This window comes from Eleutherodactylus coqui, chromosome 3 (genome assembly GCF_035609145.1).
Source record: "Eleutherodactylus coqui strain aEleCoq1 chromosome 3, aEleCoq1.hap1, whole genome shotgun sequence".
In the NCBI taxonomy this organism is placed as follows: Eukaryota; Metazoa; Chordata; class Amphibia; order Anura; family Eleutherodactylidae; genus Eleutherodactylus; species Eleutherodactylus coqui.
The window spans coordinates 289,207,392-289,234,531 of NC_089839.1; the positions used below are offsets into that span (position 1 = coordinate 289,207,392).

Below are 27,140 nucleotides of genomic sequence, written 5' to 3' on the forward strand. Positions count from 1 at the left end.
CTACTTCTGCTTATCTTAGTGGAGTATCACCCAAATATATTGTTTTAATACGCTTTTTGTCTAAAAAAAAAATCACATCCCTAAAAGAAGTGGTTGTTTTCTTGCAAAACTCGGCATGCAGTAACATCTCAGGCAGATATACAAATGATAAGAGTTGGGGTGTGATTAGATGAATGGTCTTGTCACTGGAGGCCCTAATAGTGGTTCCACCTTTGGCCTTTAAAAAGTCTTTCATTGGCTCTTTGTGTGTAATGTACTTCTTTTTCCGCTTGTTGCCTACTATACATGGCTCTTTTAATGCAATCAAAGAGATGTCAGCCAGTTTGAGCGGGGCGCATTATTGGAATGTGAGAAGCTGGACGGTCGTAACGCTGAATTGCCGCCACTGGGGCTGTTCTGAGCAGACTGTTAGTAGGTGTTGGGACTATTGGATGTGTGAGGGCACACAAGATGACCCGGCTCAGGACGCCCTCGACAGACCACCAGTAGAGAGGATCATCACCTGACAAGCACGAGCAACTCCAACTGTTTTGTTGTCCAGCATACAGAGACAGGTGGCCCCATCATTACAGGCTTCTGTGTCTGTGAGTTCCTACCACACTCATAGGGGAAAGTTGACTGAGAGTCGGTGTGAGAGGTGGTGTGAAGATGCTGCATCAGGAACTAGGAGCCTGAGGTCTGCAAAGACCAAGTCAGAGCTCTTCCCAAGTCTGACAGAGGATGCCTCTATACTCTTCAGATGAGGGGTGGTGACGGAGACCCTGTGGGTTGTGAACTCTGAGCATTGTATGCTATAGACTTGTTTGCTATGATATGGAAAACATGCTGGCAGGAGACGGGTTTAAAGAAATTCACAACTCTGGAAACTTTATGCATGTGGTGTTCATTTCTGCTAAAAGACAAAGACAGCAATCCCTTAGGCAAGTGACTCCAACTTGCCCCAGTCTCGATGCCCACGTGTATCACATTTTGTATCCAAGCTAGAGGTGATACAACAGAGTACTAGAGCCTCCATGCCCGCCCACAGTGGCGTAATTTGAAGCTCCTGGGCCCCAATGCAAAACCTGTAATGGGGCCCCCAACTATAATGCTTTATTCATAGTACTGGGCTCCCTATATGGAGAAGAAAGGTCTTATGGGCCCCCTAAAGCTCCTGAGCCCAGGTGCAACTGCATCCCCTATAGTTATGCCAGTGCCCGCCCATGTTACATCTTGTACCCAAGCTAGACGCGGTACAACAGATTACTAGAGCCTCCATGCCCAACCATATCACATCTTGTATCCAAGCTAGAGGCGGTACAACAGAGTACTAGAGCCTCCATGCCCGCAGTATCACATCTTGTATTGCAGCGTCTGAGGAGCAGGCCCTCAGCCGAGGAGACAGCAGGGTATAGATGTTAACCTTGTCACAGGCTCTACCATCTCCTCCCTAAGGGTACCTCAGGACCTAACCTCGTTACTACTGGGGAATATCACAGGGTAGTAACCGGGGGTTACCTTAAGTCCAGTTGTCACTCGTGATGCAACTGTTCCTTCTCCTGGAATGAATCTTGTAGACAAATAAAATAGTCCAACACCAGAAAAGTATATTTTGGAACAAAACCAGGAACGATCGATCTTGTCCATTTACTTAAACTTCTTAAGAAAGTCAATAATAGTTACAGAAATCACAGCATACAAGAATTATATCTCGGTGGAACTCACGGGGTATTGGAACAATCCACAGGCCAAGTTATCTCTGCAGGTTCTTTCACTCCCGGCAATCACTTTCTCCACCGGCAAAACACTCGCGTTTGCTTTCTTCTTGCTAATAAGCAGTTCTATTCTCTCAGTACTCAGCAGTAGTACGGAGTATTCCTGGGTTGAACAGGCCCAGGCTGGGCATCAGGCAATCGCTCGGCTTCCTCCATGCTTCACACAAAGACCGACCTGGCAGCCTCTCTGTTGTGTCTCAGAGTTCCCAGACTAACTGACTTCTCTTGTGTTAGGGGGGTCACAAGGGGACCCGTCAGCTGATGCTGTCTGCTTCCCAATCAGTTGAACATGCGAGTATACTCGGAGGAGATCAATGGACACCACACCGTATGTGCTAACCAAAGAAATGCCTGTTTAATGTACAATGTATTCAATCTTTATACATTTCTACGAAGCGAGTGGCTTTATGCCAGATACAATTAAAATTAATAAGCACATATATTGATTTAAAATATCTCAGCCTCTTATCAGTATGTCCTCCTCAGGTGGGTGTTAATCGGGAGGTACATTCCTATGAGCTTGTTAGTAAATTTCAACTAGAGTTGTTTAAAGATAAGAACAGGACAGAAACCTTGTTATATTCCAATTAATATTTCCAGGTGGATTATTCAGACTGAGATCTAACATATTTCTAGGTGAAAGTTGAAATTAATAGAGATATATATATATATATGTATTAAAGCAGACAAGCAAAGAGGCAAAATGGAGTCTCTGTAGTCTATTTTTAAAGCGTCAGCCCTTACACGTATAAGCTTAAACCTTTAGCAGAAGAAGACGCAAATTATAAACACATAAGTATTCTGTGAAATACACTTATCATTCTCTATTTAAAGGCATAAACCTGAATTAACCCCCCCACATCCCCCCGTTTGGACATAGGGTCCACCATCATGCTTGGTACTACAACCGATTCCCTAGAGTCATGTGGTGGTCCCAAAGTCCATCTGGGTTGAAGTTTAGCAAAAGCCTTTTTCACTACAACGTGTGGTACAAGACATGATTAACTGTAAAGCAATATATATATATATATATATATATGACGAACAAAATCATCACTACTTAAAGCATACTTTGTAATATTCCCGTGAACCACCCTCCTAAACCAGAGAACCAATTGGCAGGGTTCAAAGAACTAAATGTGTTACCCCACCAGCTATCCCTGGTTTCTGAGTTTTCAGTTGTCCATGCAAGCAGTATTTGGTGGTGTCTAACAAGGTGGTTCTGGGCATTGTCCTCTTGTACCCTCTCACAAGGGCAAAGCATGGAGTGAGGAGTCCAAAAAGTCCATCAATAAACAAAATGTCCTTAGTTTTCCTTCTCATGGGGGGGCAAAGTAGGGCGTGAAAAGTCTCATTAGTCTCAAGACAAGCAACAGTTCCTTCAACTTTACTGAAGTAGGTGTGATCAGCAGGACTCGATAGGGCCCCTCGAGTCTGGGCTCTAGAGATTTCCGGACAAGCCTCTTTACGACCACCCAGTCTCCAGGTTGCAGAGAGTGTGATCCCTCTAAGTTGTCTAGGCCTGGAATGGGAGAAAAAGACTAGATTCTGGGTTACCATTAGTTGGTCACACAGGTGCTTTACATATCCGGCTACTATGTCATAGCCCTGCTGTAGGGCCTGTGGATGATACAGCCCCAATCTTGGCATAGAGCCAAACAACACTTCTTTTAACTTAAGTGTACCATTTAGTCTTTTAACTTTGCCTAAACTCTGCAGGTGTGAAGTGTGTACCTTTGTTTGAGTCAATCACTTCCAGTGCCCCATATCTGCAGTTTACCTCATTCATGAGCTCCTGTGCGATTACCTGCTTATTTACTTTGGTAACAGGGTAGGTCTCCGACCTGAAAATACATCAACAACAAGCACGTATTCATACTTCCCAACAAGTGGGAGCTGAGTGTAGTCAATTTGCAATCCCTGAAATGGGTAGAGTGGTCTAGGCAAGTGTTATGTGGCAAATTTACTTCTGCCCTGTTGCTTACGACAAAGATCATGCAAAATTGGACAAATGATGATGCAGCAGCTACAGAAAACCCAGGAGCCACCCGTCCTCGTTCAAGCGTCGACATCATTGCTGCTTTGATAGGTGTGTCTTTCCGTGCATCAGCTGGGCCATCATGGGGGACAGGGACCTCTGTAGGCAAGTGCTGTTGACTGTTCGCCATACGCCGTCCTATTTCTGCTGCTCCCATATTTAGTCCATTTGTCTTTTTCTTTCTTGCTGGCTTGTAACTGTAAAGTCTTTAGCATATCAAAGTCCAAGGTTTTTTATCAAAGTCCAAGTTCATATCAAAGTCCAAGGTTTAGTCAAAGTCCAAAGTTATTGTTAAATTCTTCTTTTCTTCTTTTCTTCCATGGCTTGAGGGCCGCTGCCTTTGCTGTGTGGTCTGTGATGGCGTTGCCTCTTGTTTCTCTGGTGTAGGAATTGGTGTGAGCTTTCCACTTTGTCAGGTAGAAGTAAGTAGGGCCTCCGTGAGACTCTGCACCGCTGCACCATTCTTAATTGGCTGTCCTGCTGAGGTAACAAGCTGTCTGGCCTTCAATGTTGGGCCGTAATCATGAGCTATGCCAAATGCATACCGGGAGTCAGTGTAAATGTTTGCCGTCTTACCTTCTACCACTCTACACGCCTCAGTGAGGGCCTTCAGTTCCGCTTCTTGTCCTGAAACATGCGGAGGCAGAGCTTCTGCTTTTAGGACATCTTGTTGTGTGACCACTGCATCTCCAGTGTGGAGTCGTCAATCACCCCTGGTACCATCTATAACAAAAAAACTAAAACTATGCATTGTTAACAAGGGCTTTCAGTTAACATAAAGAAGAGACAGTGTCTGCAATTGCATCTTCCTGGACATGTGCCAGGGGGTACTGACGGACCAAGGGGGCTAAGAGCTTGTTCCTCTGCGTGCGTAAGAGTGAGGACAGGGAGAGGTGTCGCTTGGTCTGCTGCCATCCGACAGAAGGTCGGGTGACTTTCAGACCCGGGGTGTATACGAGCCTCACCGGACGGGTGAAGTTTGATACAACATCCCAAGGGTCCCATCACGTCAGTTCCCAATATGCTTTCAGGACCTTCCAGCACAAGGAAGCGCGTGAGGCATCGCGACCCTTTAAACATTACCTCAAGCGGTTCAGTTTCTGCCAGCTGAATTGGCACTTCTGAAACCCCTTGCACCGATTACCGCTAGACAATCAGGCTGGTATTCTATTTCAAATAGATCATAACCTTGTTGCAAGAAGGAAAAAGAAAAATTTGTAAAAATTTAAAAATAGCTGACCTGCAATACCTAGATCACCTATATCTTCCCTCCCCCGCCCTTTGAACTAGGGTACTTAATTGGAAGAGTAACCGAGTTCAAGGTAGTAGCAACAGTGAGAAGAATGACAAGAGCACATTGTAGCTGGATTTGACGGGCCAGAAATAAATACTTGGGTTGCACTTGCGTGTATATACTCCGGATGTCATGGGGGGGGGTGAGGACCACTAGGGGGGGTTGGTTCAATACCAACTCCGAAGATTTGTTAACCATTGCCTGTACTGCTGCCACCGCACAAACACATGAGGGAGCTCCTCGAGCCACTGGATACAGCTTCATGGAGTAGCATCCAGGTGGCCGTGGTTGTCCTCCGTGCCTTTGTGTCAATACTGTCGTCCCCTGGCCAGAAAATTCAGTACAGAAAAGAATAAAGGATAAAGTGTAAAAGGGTGAGAAATGAGCTTCAGGGGTGAGAGAGAGTAAAGAATGATTGAAAGACAGTCATAGAGTAGTTGTATAAGAGCGGAAACAGAGTGGACCCATGGCCGGCAGTATGAAAACAAGGCCCAGAAAGGTGCGGAGTTTGGCAGCAGGTGTAAGTACAGGTATGGCTGTTTGCGCGTTTCTTCTACAGAACATTCTCTCAGAAACAGTATAATTGTGGCTTGTTGACAGGCTTCCAAATTATCAGCACACAGCGCCTACATCACACATTTTACATTCATTACAGTCTGAACACGGGTCATTAATTCTCATTCGTTCATGCGGTCAAGTCTCATTCAAATGTTAGTAAGAGTTCACACAGGACATAACGCGTATGATGCAACTGTCCTCATCTTGCAAACAAATGCATTCAATCACTCCTACCTCCCCCTGGAATCAGTCAAACTTTAACTGTTTGTCCAAAAAAGAAAAAAGGAACACACATTTTGCAATCATGCACACGTCCAACCAATCACGGAACTGACATTTACATAAAAAGCAAAAATATATATCTTAAAATCCCTATATATATATTCTATTTTTAAAACCACATAATTCACATAATATATTCAACGTCTGTCTTTCTTCTATGACTTTGAATTTTACCTCTCTTATGAAACAGATTTTTGTAAAGCAGCCAGAACATTCAGACTTCAAACAACACCAATCATTAGCAACAACAAAGGTATATTTCTCTGCACAGACTATCAAACCCAGACGGCAGAGGAATAGTTAAACACATAAAAAAAAGGACAAAAAAGACTAAGACGTATAACAAAGATTAGATTACATGACAATAAGACAAACAATATTGGTTATTTGACACATAATTATCCACAGATTCTGCATGAACTTGCTTTATGTCCCAAAGGAACACAAACTATAAAGGATTCCCTTTCTCTGATAACTGCCGTATCTACACGTGCCTCAATTCATTTATCTAACATACTTTATCCAACCTTTGCTTATCTCTGAATCTTTTCGAAACTTGTTGGTCTAAGATTCCCAAAATTCTAACCTGCTTTTCTCAACAACTTGCTAGATTCTCTCCCCACGGCTAACTTGCTTTCTCCCGTACTATTGCCAGAACTCATAGTTAAAGGTTCCCGCCGTTTAACCTATCTGTTTATATATTTTATAGGCTTGCCTACAGATGTCCTTCCCTTCCCCCAATCTTATTATCTCAATGGGTGTCAGGAAAGTCTGAGACCCCATTCTAGCTATGGACTTACTTCTCGATTTACCACTATTGTCCCTACTGCCGAGTCCGCAACTGGCAGGATACTATGGACTTTTAAGTCCCTTCTGCCTACGTCCGCAACGGGGCAGGATATTTGAGGGCCCTCCTGCCAAGTATTGGCAGGATATTTCTTCTTCTGCAAGTCCGCAACTGTCAGAAATACTTTTGGACTTTTCAGTCCCTTCTGCCACGTCCGCAACGGGCAGGATATTTATTATCTTCTGCGAGTCTGCAACTGTCAGAAATACTTTTGGACTTTTCAGTCCCTTCTGCCACGTCCGCAACGGGCAGGATATTCGCAATCTATATTACGAATATATTACTACTATACTTACGGGGATAGAGGAAGGACCACGGCTTGCCTTGCTGGGCGGCTTTTAGTAATCTTATTACAAATTACAGCTAACATTATGAGTCCGGCAAAAAGCAATACTTTCTACAGCACACAGCAGACAGCATGGCAATATACACAAGGGTTCTTCCGTCTAGCACGGTTACTAAGAACACCGTAAATAATAAGCAGAAGTGTCCTATAAACATGCAGCAACTAACCGTCTGTCGACACGTGACTTGAAGTTCGGGGAACCCAGATCTGGAGTGGTAAGTCAAGGGCTTACCTTACACCGGTGTTTTGTAGATCTGGGGTCCCGTGGCCTCTAGTCCGGCTGGTCGGCAGGCAGGATCGTCAGGTATCGGCTGCAGGTAAGGAGTTAACTTCTGTCCCTCGTTGGAGCGCCAAGTATTGTTAGGGGGGTCACAAGGGGACCCGTCAGCTGATGCTGTCTGCTTCCCAATCAGTTGAACATGCGAGTATACTCGGAGGAGATCAATAGACACCACACCGTATGTGCTAACCAAAGAAATGCCTGTTTAATGTACAATGTATTCAATCTTTATACATTTCTACGAAGCGAGTGGCTTTATGCCAGATACAATTAAAATTAATAAGCACATATATTGATTTAAAATATCTCAGCCTCTTATCAGTATGTCCTCCTCAGGTGGGTGTTAATCGGGAGGTACATTCCTTTGAGCTTGTTAGTACATTTCAACTAGAGTTGTTTAAAGATAAGAACAGGACAGAAACCTTGTTATATTCCAATTAATATTTCCAGGTGGATTATTCAGACTGAGATCTAACATATTTCTAGGTGAAAGTAGAAATTAATACAGATATATATGTGTATTAAAGCAGACAAGCAAAAAGGCAAAATGGAGTCTCTGTAGTCTATTTTTAAAGCGTCAGCCCTTACACGTATAAGCTTAAACCTGTAGCAGAAGAAGACGCAAATTATAAACACATAAGTATTCTGTGAAATACACTTATCATTCTCTATTTAAAGGCATAAACCTGAATTAACCCCCCACACTTGCATTCTGCAAACACACAGGAAGAATGTGTAAAGTGGGTTACCACAAGTGTTGGGCCCAGTTTTCAACACTTTTATAAATGATCTCAAGGAGGGAATTGAGGGGAAACTGGTTGAATTTGCCAATGACAAGAAGCTTGGAGGGATAGGAATCACTAGAGAAGAGAGAGAGGATTCAAAAAGATCTAGAAAAGCTTGAACAGTGGGCAGCGGCTAACAGAATGGTATTTAACAAACAGAATTGCAGAGTCCTACATCTGGGCAAGAGAAAAAAAAAAAAGCACATACAGAATGGGAGGAATTGGGCTAAGAAGCAGCGCATTTTAAAAAGATTTGGGTATACTAATAGATCATAGACTGAACATGAGTCAGCAATGTGATGCAGCGGCCAAAAAGGCAAACTCAATTTATTAAGAGAAGCATAAAGTCTAGATCACGGGAGGTAATTATTCCCCTCTACTCTTCCTTAATCTGACCTCATCTGGAATACTGTGTCCAGTTCTGGGCACCCCACTTTAACCCATTAAGCACCAGGCGCTGTAAATATACAGCGCCTAGTCCTGGGCTTAAAGCAGTGAAAAAGAAGTAAACGCAGTAAAAATAATTGTGGTAGCTAAAGGAGACAAAATAAGGCAGTAAAACCCCCACATGGGTAAAATCCCTAAAAGGTGTCTGGTACTTAAGGTACAAAACAGCTTGGTCCTTAAGGCGTTGAAAAAGACATAAGAAAACTGGAGCCAGTTCAGAGAAGAGTTACCAAGATGGTGAGCGGTCTGCAAATTGTGTCCTATGAGGAACGGTTAAAGGATCAGGGAATGTTTAGCTTGCAAAATAAAAGGCTGAGAGGAGACTTAATAGCTGTCTACAAATATCTGAAGGGCTGTCACAGTGCAGAGGGATTAGCCCTATTCTCATCTGTAGAAGGAAAGACTAGAAGCAATGGTATGAAACTGAAAGGGAGGAGACACAGATTAGATATTAGAAATTTTTTTTTGACAGTGAGGCTTCTTTCACACGAGCGTATTTGCGAGACGTAAAAACGCCCAGCCAATATAGCGCCGGGCATTTTTATGTCGGGCCCAAAACATAGTTCTGGAACTATGTTTGGGTCGAAATACGTCGGCCACTGCATGGGCTCCTATGGGAGCCCATGGCAGCGGCCATAGGTGGGAGGGAGTTTAGCAGCATGGCTCTATTCTCCTCCCCTTCCCCGTGCAGGCTTACCTATCTTCCTCCCCGCTCTGTCTGTGCAATGGGAGTGGGCGGGGCAGGGGCGGAGCTAAGCGCTGATTTGCCCCGCCTCTACCCATATGAACAGGCGCATAAACGTTTGATTTCACCAGGTTTTTCGCCACCCCTAACGTAGCGTATATCGGCCGGCCGTGAAAACGGCCGGCCGATATGTGCTTGTGTGAAAGAAGCCCGAGGGGATCAGTGAGTGGAACAGATTGCCACGGAAAGTGGTGAGTTCTTCTTCAATGGATGTCTTCAGAGAATGGACAAATATCTGTCTGGGATGATTTAGTGATCCTGCACTGAGCAGGGGGTTGGACCCGATGACCCTGGAGGTCCCTTCCATCTCTACCATTCTAGGATTATATGATTTCTCCTGTGGTATAATTTAACACCATAGAGTTACATTATACGACAATCTATCAATCTATTTGCAATTGCAGCCCTGGGAGCCTTCAGAAGGCCTCCAGCTGCCATGGTAACTAAACTGCACCCCGTGATCTCATCCCCAAATTGACAGCAGCATTTAAAGCAGCATTCAAAGGGTTAACAGCAATGATTAGTAAGAGCAATGATCAAGGCTGTTGCGGGAGACCATCAGCTGTCTATATTGTATGGAACGGGATCGACCACCGGTCGATATGATATCTTTTAATGACTAACAAAGATACATGATGTTATTGGGAGCTTTCAAAACCTCTCAGGGTTCTTCTTCAGGCATAATGAAATAGACCCGAAGAGGCATGCATATATATACACACATACTTGTAAAGTGTTGCACATTAAGGCCTCATGCAGACAAGCACTATCTGTGCTCAGTATGGGCGGGCACAGAGAGCGCTTCTTTAGGGCTTCTAACCATTAGCATTTTTCTTAACGCTGCAATATCGCTCTGTTTTTTTCAATGTTAAAATCGCATCGCACAAAAATTGCAAAAGCACAAGCTTGCGATTTTTGTGCGATGCGATATCGCAGCATTAAAAAAAATGCTAGTGGGTAGAAGCCCTTAGGAACAAATGGTTTCCTATAGAAGCATTCACATGAAAGAATGTTAGACATATTAAATTCACGCACCTAAGGCCTCATTCACAATTAGGGGCCTCGTGGGGTGCAGAGTGTTAAGGCAGCAGAATGCAGTCCTAAGCTCTTGCTCACAACCTGACAACACAGGCTTTACAGACCTCAGCGCTCTGCCCAATCAGGAGAGACGCTGCGCGGTGATGTCATCGCACTGTGTGATAAGCGCTTCAGCGTGGAACGCGGAAGAAAGCGGCCCCGATGTGCCGGGCCTGATTGGTAGCCGCTAACAGCGATCGGATGGACTCCCAGCTACATGGGAATAGCCACCCATAACCCCCTATGCCTCTTTGATTCTTTAAGTTCTTTGGGTGACAGATACCGACATAGGTAATACCTGGGACCTCCCACAATGGATGACATGTTTCATTCCCTCCGATTGGCTAAATAGTCAAACCCCTCCCTCCAGGGAGGAGCCAGATACCCTTTATAACCCCTGTCAATAGCTCCAGAGCTTCATTGCCGGCCGCTCACCATCAGAGCTGCAGGCACTACTTCTTTCTCTCTCTATCTCTGCATTATTTGGTCCAATCCATCTATGGATAGACATTGAAGGGGGCTTCTCCGTGAACCCTCTCTTCGCACTCTGGTGTTTGTATTGTATGGGGCATTTTTCCCCTGGTGGCAGTCATTGTTGAAACACTAATTAACCTGGAGTGCGATCTTTATATTGATTGGACCTAGGGGATTACTGACTCTGGCATACAACTCTTTGCCCTACGAGATTCATCTTTAAATTATTTTCGGGGGGCTACTACCAAGCACCTATCAGTTTACTCGGATACTATAGGAGTAACCTGTAAGTGTGCAGTACCCTTAGGTGGCCTGGGATGTGTCCAGCTTGAATTCTAATACCCAAGCAGGCAATCCAAACTATAGAGAAGAGAAAGCGGGGTGGTGCTTCCCACTATTGGGCCCCACCGCTAAACCAGTAGGGACTTGATTAGGTTTCCAGAGCCATCTAACCCTGGTGACTGTCGTCTTAGAGTATAACTACAATAACTATAACACTATGACTCTAAAACACGAGTTGAGGGTGATCATCGCCTTCGCTCCTGAGGAACTGTCCCCCACAAGGACAGGGAAACGCGTTGAGCACGTTTTTTGAGTACTTTGTTTGAGAACCCTTTTTCTTGAATATATTTGAGTGCCTTCTACGATTTAATTGTATCCTGATCAAGCACTCTTCCTTGATCTATTGTACCGCATAGTCATCCCAAATATGACACCCATTCCTCTTCATTGAGTTTGGGTTAAGATCTTGTTAATTTCTTACCACCTACCTGCACTAGCGGTACTTCTAAACTCTGGTACTGGTGCAATCACCACACCCCAAGTGAGCATACCTAATTATAGCAGTTCTTCTTGAACCCCACAAGTGACGAGCCACTTGGTATGACCAACCTACCAGGGTCGACTTCCTATACTTCTTTAATTCTTGTGTCAGTCCTATGTGTGTGAGTGTTACACGTTAGACCACGTTTTTAATAATTTTCTAATAAAAGTAATTTAGTTTTATATCTATATCTGTGAAGGGCAACCTGAAGGTTGCAGATTCAATACCTGCCTGGTTCAGGTAGCCGGTTCAAGGTTGACTCAGCCTTCCATACTTTCAAGGTCAGTAAAATGACTACCCAGCTTGGGGTAATAAACAAATTGCCTGAAAGTGCTGTGGAATAAGTTGGTGCTATACAAATAACAAGTCCCCCCTTCCCTTTTAGCGCAGCATAGGTGCGCAAAGAAAGCGCACCTACACTGCACTAAAAATCGCGTTAATGGACAATGTTTCATGTGTAGAAGACCAATGGTCCTGCTGTGTCTCTACCTGCTATGGAATAATTCCCTAACAAAGATAGGACATGTGACTAAAGTCTTTCCATAAACTCCTATAGGAGCTGGAGAACACGCACCTCCGATCATGTGAATATGCTAACTCAGGCAGCTGGTATTAACGTGTTCACGCGATCTTTAATGCAGCATAGCCATGATCTTTGCACGCGGCTATACTGCGCTATACTACGCCCTTCTCAGCAAGCCATACTCTTTGGGTCATGCAAGATGAAAAAAGTGTCCTATCCACTTAATATACATTCCCAAACACAGAGCTGGGGGGATTCAACTATCACTCTGCTGTAATTAAAATCAGGCTTTAAAAAAATGGGTAGGAAGTACAAAAGGCAGGCGGCTGTGCAGCGTCCAAGGAGTAGGCCCCAGCGGGGTATAGATGTAGGCCTTGTCACAGTGTCTCTACTGTCTCCCACTCGGGGAGTAACTAGGGACATGTCCTAGGAGCGGAGAGCAGGCTATTAAATAGGTTAACCTATGAGTAGTTTACCTTAGTCCGTTTGTCAGGTGTGACGCCACCCAGGGGCGTACCTATAGAGGATGCAGGGGATGCGGTTGCACCCGGGCCCACAGCCTTAAGGGGCCCATAAGGCCTCTCTTCACCATATAGGGAACCCAGTACTGGGAGTAAAGCATTATAGTTGTGGGCCCCGTTACAAGTTTTGCATCGGGGCCCGGGAGCTCCAAGTTACTCCTCTGACGCCACCGTTCCTTCCTCCATGGTGAATTCTTGATAAAGGAATAAAGAGCCCACACGCAGGGTTGAAGGTTAAAGGCAAAACCAGGAACGGTTGGTAGAGCCGTTTACTTGAGCACAACGTGAATAAAATCCTATACAGTCCAGCACAATTGACATCCACTGGCAATACACTTAGTGCAGAAGAACACGTGGGGTAACAGAAGGGAAACACGGGAAGACAGAGGGACTTACGCATGCTAAGTTTTCTGTGGATCTCTGTTCCTGGACGCCTTCTCACAAACATTCACCGACTCTCTACCGGTACACACTCACGGATTAGAAAAACGCACACAGCGCTGCACAGTGGGAACTCACACTTCTTGCGGCTTCTTACTTTCTTAATCCTCCATATAGGGAAGAACAAGGGGGTCCACAACATACGCCCGCTATCCTTTCAACCTCTTCCATATTCTCTACATACATACTGATGGCCTCTACCCACTAACTTTTTTTTTTTTTTTACGCTGCGATATCGCAGCATTTTTTCAATGGTGTGAAGTCTGTATTCCTAAAAAGACTCCATGATGTCTCTCTTTTGCTTGCATGTGTAACTAATACTTAGTTACATATATATATATATATATTCGTATGCTTTTCAACTTTCACCTAGATATATGCTAGATGTCACCTTGAGAATGCAGCTGGACATATTAATTGGGCCAAAAACGTCCAACCACAAAGTTTCCTGTCTTTTTATCTTAAGGACATGTAACAACACTGTAAAAAGTCCTAGTCACTTTAGGCATGTCAAGTTACCTACAGGCTGTCTTTTTTTGTGGGAATATTACATGTCATTTGTATATTGTTGGTGCCAATGTATACCTTTGTTAATGTCTCTATGTATGGGATGTTTTCGGCACGCCAGAAAGAGTCTTGATTAAACTCTTAGCTGCACTATATACAGAAGCAGTAGTAATGTAATCTGTTATTTTACTTTGTGCTTATTTTCTTTTATTCATTTTTCTGAATATCTGTAATTTTTGGATGTTCTGTAGAATAGGGAGACAAGCAAAGTATTTGGAGTCTCTCTCGCTGCGATATCGTTGAAACAGTCACTTGTAAAGAGCCAGGACGGTAGGAATCCAGCCCGAAGAAATGAAAAAAGGAATAACTAAGTGGAGCAGAACCCTAGAATACCACGAATATGGACTCTTCTCATGATGAACTTTTTCAAATGGGGGATTTGTGAAGGGTGTAGGCCTAAAAAGACTCCATGATGTCTCTCTTTTGCTTGCACGTTATAATACTTAGTTAAACACATATATATTTGTATGGTTTTCAACTTTCGCCTAGATATATGCAAGATGTTACCTTGAGTATGCAGCTGGAAATATTAATTGGGCCAAAAACGGCCAACCACCAAGTTCCCTGCCTTGTTATCTTATCTTAAGATGTGTCTTACCAAAAACGTATCCCCAGCCAATAACTACCTTTTAGGTACTGGGTAACAGGATTCACTTATCCGCTAAGGGAGTTTTCTTTTTTACCTAAAAACGTCTCCCCAGATACCTGACTTTGGCTTACATTTTTTCGGGAGATAACGCCGGTCACGTTATACTAATTTTGGTTGTCTGTATCTGTGTCTGTTTTAGGATTCACAAAAAAATCCTTTTTATATACATTTTCATTAATAAAAGCTAAGTTTTAGAAGGGATACTCTAAACCCTTTCTGTGACAAGTATTATCGACATCCAGGTGTTTATCCTGCTACTGTGAAACTATTTGGCATAAAGCCACTCACTTTACAGAATACTATAAAATTCAGCACATAGCGCAATAAATTTAGAATGCTTTTGCACATAGCATCGTCTCTGTGTGTGTCTGCATCCTCCTGACCGGTCAGTACCCCTTTAATTCGGAGCTCAACAGCATATGAAGGAAACCGTTGAATTTGCCTAACAATGGGGCTTACTAATTTAAAAATTGCACACATAAAAATCACAAGTTGGTGCTTTTGTGATTTTTGTATGATTTGATTTTAACATTAGAAAGCCCCATTGAAAAAAACGAAACGATATCGCAGCATTTAAAAAAACGTTAGTGGTAGAAGCTCTGCAGGTGTCTGTGTGCAGACCAGCTGCTCTCAGGACAGACAGGTGGATAGGACCAGTCAAGACAGACTCAAACAACAACTAATCTCTCACTCATGCACCTTGCAACCACATACATAAAATAAGGTCACATGACATACAAAGAGATACTTTTCCAGACATAACCCAGACAGTAATCCATTCAGTGCTGCAGCTAGGCAATACACATCATATTGACTCACATGGAACACGTTGACAATACACATAAGCACAGGACAACAAAGATCACTCAGAAACATCCAGAAAGTTTAACACATAAACTTCTGTACACTACAGCTGCACCCGTAAATGTACAATTCAGAAAACAAGTATAAACAACACCTCTGAAACAACCTCAAACAAATGTATGAAGGTGTATTATACTGCGGCTGTAATGCCGAAGCAAGTAGACACAAAAGGGTGCAACAGCATTCTGGAAGTGCTAGTACAGTGATCCAAATAAGAAAGTTGGAACAATACCTTTACAGCGCCACCTACTGGAAGGCAGCATTCCTGCAAGTCAATGTCAGACCCTTTATGCAAGCCTGCAAGTCAATGTCAGACCCTTTATGCAAACCTTATAACAATGACTACAAATTGATAACCAAGCCAGAATCCATACACAGACAGCTGTTTTGGGGTTTTTACTATTAGGTGGCGCTACAGAGGTATTATTCCCTCTTCCCTATTTGCATATTTCTCAGAGGAGCTTACATGGCCTTATAAGTCTCCTCAAACACCTTCTAGGTGCTCTCCATGATACCCTGTACAGAAATCTAGAGACAGAGGCTGGAGGAGAAGGAAGAGCTACATTTTTAAAAAAGCTAAGATATTTAAAGAAGATCTGTCACTGGATTAAACCAGCGGTGCTGGCTATATGGCTCTGCAGCTGCAGCCCTGCTGACTCTATTCCCATTGATTTTCCATGCTAATCTCCGTCTGCCCACATGGGTACTGCTTAGGTCTGGCTCCCAGATCTGTCAGTCTGTCAAGTGGGTAGTTGTCACTGCTCACTGTCAATGGGTGACATCGACGGTCAATCAAGTCCAACATCACCTGTTAACAGTGAGTGTTTAGGACGGCCCACTTGACAGATTCAGCATACCAAGAGCCAGACCTAAGAAGAGCCCTTTAGAGTGAAAAGAGGGGATTATGGAAAAAAATACACGTGAGGCCGCGGTTGAAGTGCTATGCAGCTAGCACAGCTGCTTTTCCTCCCATGACATATCCTCTTTAATTGGCACTCTGCTGTGATGTTTAGGTTTTTTTTAAATTTGATACTTAAAGGAGTTATTGCAAGATAGACTCTTATCCCATAGCCATAGAATAAGTGATAAAGTCTCATTGGTGGGCGTTTAAGTGCTGAGACCTCCACCGATCCTGAGAATGGGGGTCCTGTGTCCCCCTCTGCTTCTCACTGTGAGCTTACTGCACCACCTACAGTGAAGAGGAGATTGAATGGAGCGGCAGTCACGCATGCGCAGTGCCGCTCCATTCATTCAAGTGGGGCCTTCTAAGGCTTCTGGGCCTGGTTGCGGTGGCCAATAGGAGGCAGTGCCCAGCCATCATTGAAAGACTGCTGGGGTTGAAGAGAAGAGACTGACAGCTTTCCTAGGTGAGTTAATCTTTTTTTTTTTTTTTTTTTACGGCTTGCTATGAATTTCAGGGAAAGGCTTATATTTCAAGCCCTTCCCCGAAAATCATCGCTACAAACACACTGCTTTCAATGGGACCGCAGCAGTGCCGGCACCATTGAAAGAAATGGGAAAGCATCACGGACTTTTGCCCCAGCTGTGGCAGAGGATTCCTTTATCCTCGTGGCCCCGCTGGGGTGAGGGAATCCCCTGCCACAACTGTCACAGCTGTGTTAGGGGAGAGCAATGCTCTCCCTATTGTTTTCAAAGGGGCTAGCGCTGCTGCCGCTGGCCCCATTGCAAACAATGGGCGATATCGCCCATTCCATTTTGCAATGCGAGATTACAGTGAAAACATTGCAAATGAGAATGAAACCATTGAAAATCATTGGTTTCATTATCATGTGTTTTCACTCACTCTTGCATCGCAAAGCTATCACATAATAAATACATCCACATTAGATGGGAAAATCCAGCGATTTGAGCGACTTCCAGCAAGGCCTGGTCATCGGTGCTGGAATAGCCAGGTCAGGATTTCACTGCCAACCACGTGGGGTTTACTCGTATAGCAGTGAGGCGAGTATACAGAGAATGGCGTGATCGAGAAAAATATCTAGTGAAAGGGGATCCTGTGGATGGAAGCAAATCACCACTGAAAGGGGTCAGAGAAGGATGTCAGGAATCACTCAGATGCACAGGCGCTGCACAGTCAAGAGCAACTAAATACAACACTGGGGCTCAACCAACGTATCCAAACGTACAACTTGACAATCCTTAGTATATATTGGCTATAACAGTAGATGACCAGTTCCAGCTCCATTGTGTCTTAGAGATTTAGGCCCAATGTCCACGGGTGGGTTTGATTTGCAGGATCCATGAAGGGTCACAAATCAAGCCACCCATAGGGAAATATTCTGATTTGATTTGCGGATCCTTGGATGCGATAATCAAATCGCAGCATGATCCATCTCAGTGTGGTTCCTGCACGGATGGCTTCCGTTGAAGTCAATGGAATTGTGGATGGACCGCAGATTCCGTGGGAGAGCAGGAGTTTAAAAATAAAAAGTACTGCACATGTGCCTCGGCCGTCGCTTCCACACACATCGGCAGTAAAGAAAATGCAAGACTTGGACAAGTATGCAGGGACCTCGGCCACAGGCAGGGTCGTATTCTGCTGCGGGCTCCTGCATGCGGAATTCGACCTTCCCGTGGACATTAAGCATAAGGAAGTTGAGACTCCAGCGGGCAAAAGAGCCTAAAAAATGGATCACTGATCAACAGAAAAACATATCTTGGTCAGATAAATCCAAATTTCTGTTGCACTGGGCTGATGAGAGGTCAGAATTTGACACAAGAAGCATGAATTGATGGACCCTTCAATAATTAAGGATGGTGGAGGTGGAGTAATGGTTTTGGGAAGGTTTTCTTGGTACCCTCTGCATTTTGTGATACTTCTGGATGGATGCCATGATGAATTGTTGCAGTTCTAAAGGTAAAAACAGGACCACCGTGATACTATATGGGGGTCTCTAACAGAGTGTTAATTCAGTATGATGATGGTCTGTGGTAGATATGGGGAAAAAATGCAAAGTATACAATGATGCACTGATGCAATGATATATGGGATCAGCGGATGGGTCACCCCATTACTAAGCAGGTTTGCCCTTCAGGACAATACAACAGTCATTAAAGTTCCAACAGGGGTTGTCGTCCAGCTTTGCAAAAGTCTTGAACAGCAAATTAAGGATAAATTTGATTTGGATGGATGAATAGACCAAGGAAACCCATCGGCTGCTCACAGACGTCCAGCAGAGTCCAAATGTCTTAACTATCAATACAGCAGTCCATGCGGCTTCTCCGTAGGAAGAACATAGAGGATGTAAGACATGGCAGCCCATATTCCTGTGTTAGATGTACAGGGTAGCAACATAGAATTTGCATGACTTTAACTCCAACAACTTATCATTGTGCCCAGAGGTGTAACTTGAAGCTTCTGGGCCCCAATGCAAAACCAGTAACAGGGCCCCCAACTAAAATGCTTTATTCATAGTACTAGACTCCGTATATGGAGAAAAGAGACCTTATGGGCCCCCTGAGGCTCGTGGGCCCGGGTGCAACTGCATCCCCTGCAACCTCTATAGTTACACCAGTGATTGTGCCCCCTACTTGTAAAGAAGCAATGCCAATATATTTCAATGCAAGTACTGTAATTGTTTATATTAGATGCAAAAAAACTAATTACTTTACATTATACTGTATAAGGAAAGTCTGCATTAAAATTTTTAATTAATTGAAAAAACATTTCAGACTATTAAAAAATTCTATATTGAAATCTATCAGCTGTGAAGGTTCTGGTTCAAGAACCAACCTGTAACTATTGTGATGTCACTGCAGAATGTATTGACTATTGTGATGTCACTGCTGAATGTATTGACTATTGTGATGTCACTAAGGTCTGCATTGTCTATTGTGATGTCACTGCGGAATGTATTGACTATTGTGATGTCACTAAGGCCTGCATTGTGATGTCATCGGTCTTGGGGTATATAATGTGGTGTTGGACTCAGACCTGTCACTCATCAGTTGGATGTGACCGGTAAGTACTCCATCATTATTGATCCCCATCCCCAGTCTATTTAACCTGTTATGTTAGATACCTTGAATTATTCCCTGGCCTCATTAGGTGTTACAATTACTATTAGTCAAGTATTAATATGTTATTAGTATTAATATATCAGTAGTATATAAAGAGTAACTTTTGACATGTCAGAGTGATATGTCAAAAGTTTTGATTCTGTGGCTCTCGCTGCTGACAACCCCGCTAATCACTGAAATGAAGGGGCTGCAGAGTTCGCATGAGGTCTTTGCCCCTTCGGCTGTCATTATTGTTTGTCGGCAATGCTCAAGAGATGAAGATGAGTGCATAGATGTCTATAGAAGTCTGTGTGTCCGTCGTCAACTCCAGAGAAGAGCCAATAGGCAGTATAGACACCTGGATGGGCACAGTGCTGGGGTGTGCATTGCAGCCCTTTCATTTCAGCTATCAACAGGGGTCTCAGCAGTGGGACCCCCTCTGATCAAAACCTTTCACTTGCCACTCTAAGATGTTAAATGTTTTTAAAAAGTGCAGTCACTCCATAATTATCAATATAGCAGCCTGTGCGACTTCTCCATAGGAAGAACACAGGATGTAAAGCACGGCAGTCTGCATTCTGTGATAGATTTGTAGGGTAGCAGCACTAAATCTGCATTACCTGTAACCCCGAGAACTTAGCATTATGCTCCACACTTGTAAAAGGGCATTCCAATAACTTTAATATCAATTTAATACAGGCCTGTAATTCCTTATATTAGTCCAGGTTCACCAAAACTTATCATTATGCCTAGATAACTTAAGAAACATTGCCAGCAAGTTTAATGCATGTTTGATACAGGACTGTACAGATTCATCAAAAGTTACATTATATAGTGAAATTCAGAATTTAGTTTTCAACTAATATACAAAATATTTCAGGCCACTAAATGTTATATAGAAATCTATAAGCTGTAAAGGTTCTGGTTAACCAACCTGTAACTACAGTGATGTCACTCTGGCGTGCATTGTCTATTGTGATGTCACTATGATCTGCATTGTCTATTGTGATGTCATCGGTCTTAGTATATAATGTTGTGTTGGGTTCAGACCTGTCACTCATCAGTTGGATGTGACCGGTAAGTCGGACTCTCACCAATAGTTATAGCTAGAAGCATTGTAATGTCACAGTAGTCTCATCACATGTAAAGTTTTCCTTTAGGTTTTCTTCATCTGTTGTTTTGATCTTCATTCTAGGTCTTTCTGTTGGTTTCGACATTGTATTTATTATTACTTTGTTGCTTTAACGGTTAGCGATTTGTCTTGCGTAGGAACTAGAGGTGATCAGTCCCATTTTACCGTGACTATCCCCTAGTCTTCTATAAAGGACACTAGTGCAGTACAGCACCCGGCAATCAGTCATCATGCCGTTTTGGAAGAAATCGAAAAAATATCAACTCCCTCAGATTTATAACAACAAAAATCTGAGCGGAGAAATCTACTCTCTGGATGACCCAAACATCGCTCTCCAGAAGTATACAGTCATCGATTGCGAGAAACATCTCCCGACTCGCAAACTGAAGGTTTACATTGCCACCTGGAATATGGAAGGCAGGGTGAGAAGAACTACACAATACTTATTACTGAGCCCCATAACCGTAGCGAGCTGTAGTTTGGTAAATTGGACCAGTAACCAAGTCTCTATGGATTGCAGTTGACTATCATATAATCAGGTCTTATCCCACCCCAAGCCAAAATCCTAGGCTCAAAACAGTTCCTACACCCACTGCAAACTACCAACCTACATCACTGCCCCTGATGCAAAGTCTGCAACCCCGGCCATAGTCTACCTCAGTATTGTACCGACTGCAGACAATCAATTCTCACTTTCTATGAAGTAATATTAAACTCCAAACTGAGCCGCTACAACTATTTGTATGTTATCTAGAAGATGATAATTTGGTTGGCACTTAGTTGTAACCATTATTAATTAAAATGTGTTTATATTGAGCAGAAGTTTCCAGAAAACTTAGAAGATCTGCTGCTGCCTTCCGATGACGATTATGGAAATGACATTTATGTTCTAGGAATACAAGAGGGATATCCCAACAGGTAAGTCTTCACATAAGTTATCCCCTATCCACAAGTTAGCACTCCATTCGCTTTCAATAAAACTGTGAAGATAGCCAAGCAGCACCCGGTCAGCTATTTCATCAGCCCTATTGAAATGAATGGAGCGCCGACCACGCATGCAGCCTCACAGTGACGAAACAGGGGACACACGAGACCCTCATCCCCAAGAGTGGTGGGGGTCAGAACTTGTATGGGAAAAACACATTCATTTGAATTCAAACAAGCAATTTTTTACTTGGACCGAAAGTCTGAGTTTCAAAAATTGCTGCTTGTCCTATTCTTGTCCGATTCTTGAATGAGAATAGTACATGTGACTGTCCAATATCCCGCACATTAGACAGCACACGGATGGAGTGTATACGTGTAGCCCAATGTAATCTGCATCCAACAATCTTGGGCACACCTCGCACTCAGCTGTGTGAATATGGCCCAAGTCTGCTGTTAGACTGCGGGACGACCAACTCAATATCTTTCCCAGCGCCCCACAATCTTTGCTGTAGGGTCACTTCTGCATTATCTCAATGTACCTCAAGGGTTATACTGTAGAGCGTCTGACCGATGATTTGAGGCTCTTAATCTGATGTCATCTTTATTAATATCTGTATTTGATTTTGTGTTTTCTTGCAGACATGAATGGGAGCAAAAAATCCAGCAGACCCTCGGACCCAATTACATCATGCACCATTCATCTGGGCATGGGGTCCTATATATTACCATGTTTATACGAAGGGAATTGATCGGGTTTTGTTCAGGTATTTTCCTATTTCTTTCATTTACATGATTATGTGTCAAAGTGTCCTGTTAACTTTAGTTGAGTTAGTTGGAACACCTCATATACCCCTTGTAGAGTCTTGTACCCCCCACTGACCCATCTTCTTATGTTTAATTGCTTTATACAGAAGTCGAACATGCCCACGTAACAACTAGAAAATTCCACTACATAAAGACCAAAGGAGCCTTGGGTGTAGCGTTTAACATCTTTGGAACATCATTCCTTTTCATCACAACACATCTTAGATGTAAGTATTTGGTACTAATACATTACTATGTAAAGCACTACTGTTTGATGATAAACTTATAGGAGTATTCCCATCTTCAACACCAACTGCCAGAGATAGCTGCGTTCAAGCGCTCGGCAATCTGCGGTGGTCCTATTCACTTCATTAGGACTACCGGAGATCGCCAAGTGCTTGAACTCAGCTATCTCAAGTGGTCCCATTGAAGTAACTGGTGTGGTGGTGTGACTATATGGTCTCCTCCTGTCAAAAATTTGAAACCTGCTGGTGACAAATTTTTTAGATGGGTAGGGGTTCCAAGAATCACACCCTCACAGATTTAAAAGTTATCCCCTTGTCTGTGGATAGGGGTTTACTTGCCAAAATGAGAATACTGCTTTAACTACATTGGATGATGCAAACAGATCTGTGCTATGAGTGTTTTTGGTGCAGAGAATTCCAAGAAGCCACATTTACTAATATGCATATTTTTGCTTGCAGTTGGAGCAGTCCACAAAAGACTTCAGGATTATAAGATCATAACTGAACGCCTTCAACTGCCCCGAAAAATAGAGACCAGAACCGACTTTAATGCCTGTGAGTGACTTTTATCTGCCTACCTGACTTATCGCTTTCAGTTTGATGCTTTCATGTAGACTAATTATGTGTCTTGTTTATATATTTCCACAGTTGACGTCACCACCCGTTTCGACCGTGTCTTTTGGTTTGGGGATTTAAATTTCCAACTCAAAGAAGAAAGAAGAACTGTTGAATCTCTTCTGCACAACATCAATGGAAGAGATATGTCCAGTCTAATACAGCATGACTCCCTAAATGAGGCCAAAAACAACGGCTCCATATTTAGAGGGTTTAGAGAACATGCAATTGAATTCCTCCCAACCTATAAATTTGATATTGGAACGGACAATTATGACACTTCGGAAAAGCAGAGAATTCCATCATATACGGATAGGGTGCTCTATAAAACCCCAAATGATGTAGGTGTGCAAGTCCTTAAATATGATTCTTGCCCCATTATTAAAACATCGGACCATCGACCCGTATATGGCATTTTTGAAGTTGGGCTCAGGCCTGGCACAGATGAGTAAGTATGGTTTTGTTGCATGATATTGGTGGGATCCTTTCATAACCCACCATTATGACTGGGGTGTTATAACCAAAGCTCAGACTTTAAGGCAGCTGGTTATACCACTGGATGGTTACCTCTAATATTATCATATGTCTTACATCAATATCTTTCTCACTACAGAATCCCCTTGGCTGGTGGAGACTTTGCCCGCAACATCTCTTTAGCGGGCAATAGGAGGAACTAAATATAAAGATCAAATATAGAGCTATTCAGGAGAAGACAGCAAGGTAGTGTATTCCTATATAATCCATGTTATATCGTTTAGTCTCAGATGACCCGTTGGGTGTTTGTATGTCTTTAGAATATCTCCATCACTAATTTTGATTCTCTATTAGGTCTTGTGACCAGGAAACAGGAATGTCCCATCAAACACAGTTTCCTCAATGATCTGTCTTCTCCCACAACCAAATATCAAACCACCTTTCATCAGAGCTTGAAAGATGACTAAAAGCTCTGATTCCAACCATCTGTAGATAGATGATATCTACATCTAATGGTCATCCGTCCCGCAGCACACCTTGCGAAGACAGCACTCCCTGTTATTGGAGTGTCCATTGTTGCTGATAGAAAGGTAATGTCCACTGGATGTATCTTCTCCTTATCTTGTAATACAACCCAGATGACCGATATCTAATGGGATTGTTCATTTCTCTCCTCAGAACAAGTCAGCGAATATTCATTCAAATATCAATGCCAAAAACAACCATTGGCAGAAAATACCATCATAATAGTCTTAGAGCAAGACTACAACATCAGTCATAGAAGACCTCAAAGTGGTTCCCAGGGCATCACTAGCAGCCAGAAGACCAGGCCCAGAAGAGGAGGAAACATCATCTCTTCTTATGCCTCTGGGAAACCATATATTATACCTCTTCCCGAGGATCATGTATTATTTACCATCAACATTATGGGCAGCACGGTGGTCTTGGATCCAAACTGGACTAAAGTGGTTCCCAGGGCATCACTAGCAGCCAGAAGGCCATGCCCAGAAGAGGTGGAAACATCATCTCTTTTTGTGCCTCTGGGAAACCATATATTATACCTCTTCCTGAGGATCATGCATTATTTACCATCAACATTATGGGCAGCATGGTGGTTCTGGATCCAAACTGGACCAAAGACAACATCTACATGGAGTTTGTACTTTCTCTCCGTGCTTGCGTGGGTTTCCTCCGGGTACTCCGGTTTCCTCCCACACTCCAAAAAACATACAAATGTGTGCAGATCATGCATTATCATCATATTTTGTACCATCAAATTATTTACCATCATATTTTGTAATCTGCAAACATTTTAAATAAATCTTTTAAAAATCTTAGAGAGTCACTGGTGTTCATTAAAGGGTTCATTGTGCTTCTGCAGTTTTACAGCTACTGTGATATTGCCTCCTATGAACAAGAAACGGGAGGATTCAGAGTCTCTCCAAGGCCAGGAGGGTAGCATCTCCATCGACTTGCTGTTTACTGTAACTTGTTAAACTCCAACTAACATCAGTAGTCTGGCACAGATACAACAAGATAGGGTGGTGCGAAAGGGAGGATTCTTGGGGTATTCCGGACAATCCACAGTCCAAATTCTTTGTGTGATGCCACTCCTGGCAACCCTCTCTCCTACTTTATATCGGTAAACACTCATGCTTCTTGTGCCATTTCTCTTGCCAAGCAACGGTATTTCTCTCTCTCACTTAATACTTAGTGGTAGCATTGGCCCCAGGCCAAGCAGAAGGGAATCGTTCAGCTTTCTCCATTCTCTCCACACACAGACCGATTAGTTTCCATGGGGTTTACTCACTGACTTGCAGAACTCCTTGCACTAACTTCTGCTCATTTCCAACTGCCTTAGACTGCCTTGCATAGCATCCTTGCAAACACATATATAAAAATTGTCACATTACACACAAAGTGAAACATTTTCCAGACATAACCCAGACATTAACCCATTCAATCCAGCAGAGATGCAATACACTTGGCTCAAATCCATACCATGCATAAAATACTGACAAGACAATGGCACGAGACAGACATATAACATTATGGAGGGGCCCCACTAACTCTGGGCCACTACGTTGGCTGTTCTATTCACGTGGTAGAATTTGTTTTTTGCAAACTTTATGACATCACTTTTAAAACAAGCAGCACACCTGCTGTCTTCTATGGTGCAGTTTTTTTATCTAGAAGACCCTGTGTGGGCTTTATTTTGTTTTCAGTGACACCCCTGTGCTACTATTGAACCCTCTGTACACTATCTTACCAATTCTAAAACTGCAACACAGGTTCACTAGACAGCGTGAACCTGTGTTGCAGATGGAGAATCGGCACATACTTATGTCAGTCCATTGTCCTCAATAACATCATGCGCATGCACAGAATCCCCATGTGCAGCGCAGGTGCAGTCTATCTGGAACACATGGCATCTCCAGCACCAGGCATCCCAACATCATGATGGTTGTATTGGAGCAAAGAACAGGGAAGAGAGTCTGGATGAGATAGTGAATTGGAGGCTCAAATAGCAACCTGCATTCCATGTGGAAAGTGTGGAAAAGAAAATCTTTCAGGCTTGGTCTCTCTAGGGAACAACATAAAGGTGCAGTTAGTTTCAACTAGAAGTCCCATATCTTATGATAGGATTACTTTGCATTGATCCTGTACATATGTAGCATTCCTTAACATGACTGGCACATCGCGATAACTCAATTTACAGCATTGTGGTACATCTGAGAAATTTTCTAATTTCACCCTTCAGATCTGCATTCCTCTGCCGCCTCCTTACAATGTTCTGTCATATTTTGCCTTCACCACGTCCTCAGGCAATTTTGCCCCATGTCATAGAATGGTAGAGTTCGAAGGGACCTCCAGTTTGTCCTGCTTAATCAAACTATGGTATACACCTGACAAGTGTGATAGATTCTGGCTTTGGCTCATAATTCCCAGTCACTGTTACAAAGCTTGTTAAAAGGTCTGACATTGACTTGTAGGAATGATGCCTTCCAATAGATGGCGCTGTAGAGGCATTGTTCCATCTTCTTATTTGCATATTTCCCAGAGGAGCATGGATGGCCTTGCAAATCTTCTCACCCACTTTCTAGGTGCTCTCCCTAAGGAGAAACAATACGCTTCATTACCCACGAACACTATTAGTAATATTATCCCATTCCACAATATACATTTCCGTGGGAAGGCCTGAAAACAAGGTTTGTAGAGGACAAACAATAATTAATTATTTTTTATTTCCCCTTCTGTGATACCAGCCTTTAATTCAGGCAACACAAAGTCAGACCAGTCATGTTGTATCCCGTGGGGTGAGACAGTGCAGTGGTGGAGATCGCACCATATGATGATGTTTAACCCATTAGAGACCACAATACACCTTTTCACAGACCTCACTAATGGGCTTTAAACCTGCACATACATCTTTTGAATGTAGTGGCTTTGCTGAATACTGACCGACGCGCCCCTGCTCTAACAGCCAGGAGAGGAGAAAAACATGCGAACCTTGTAGAGCAAAAAATTCTCTTCCAAATAGAACAAAAATGAAAAAAAATAAAAATGGAGTACATTCCGATTTTCGCCTTTGAAAAAGGGAAAAATTT

At 43.1% G+C, this 27,140-nt stretch overlaps 2 protein-coding genes across 4 annotated transcripts in view; both read right to left on the minus strand.

Moving 5' to 3' along the window:
• The window catches only part of LOC136621848 (methylcrotonoyl-CoA carboxylase beta chain, mitochondrial-like), a 73,052-nt gene that overhangs the window by 24,370 nt on the left and 21,542 nt on the right, over positions 1-27,140 (minus strand). The window lies entirely within an intron of this gene.
• The window catches only part of LOC136621849 (uncharacterized), a 30,918-nt gene continuing 6,581 nt past the window's right edge, over positions 2,804-27,140 (minus strand). For 2 of the 3 annotated variants that reach the window (XM_066597639.1, XM_066597638.1), the window contains one exon: positions 2,804-3,276. In XM_066597639.1, coding sequence (XP_066453736.1) covers positions 2,880-3,276 — 397 coding nt within the window. In that variant the 3' untranslated portion in view covers positions 2,804-2,879. Of the gene's footprint in view, positions 3,277-19,074; positions 26,646-27,140 lie in introns of those variants that run through there. The other variant, XM_066597640.1, reaches the window with a different exon arrangement.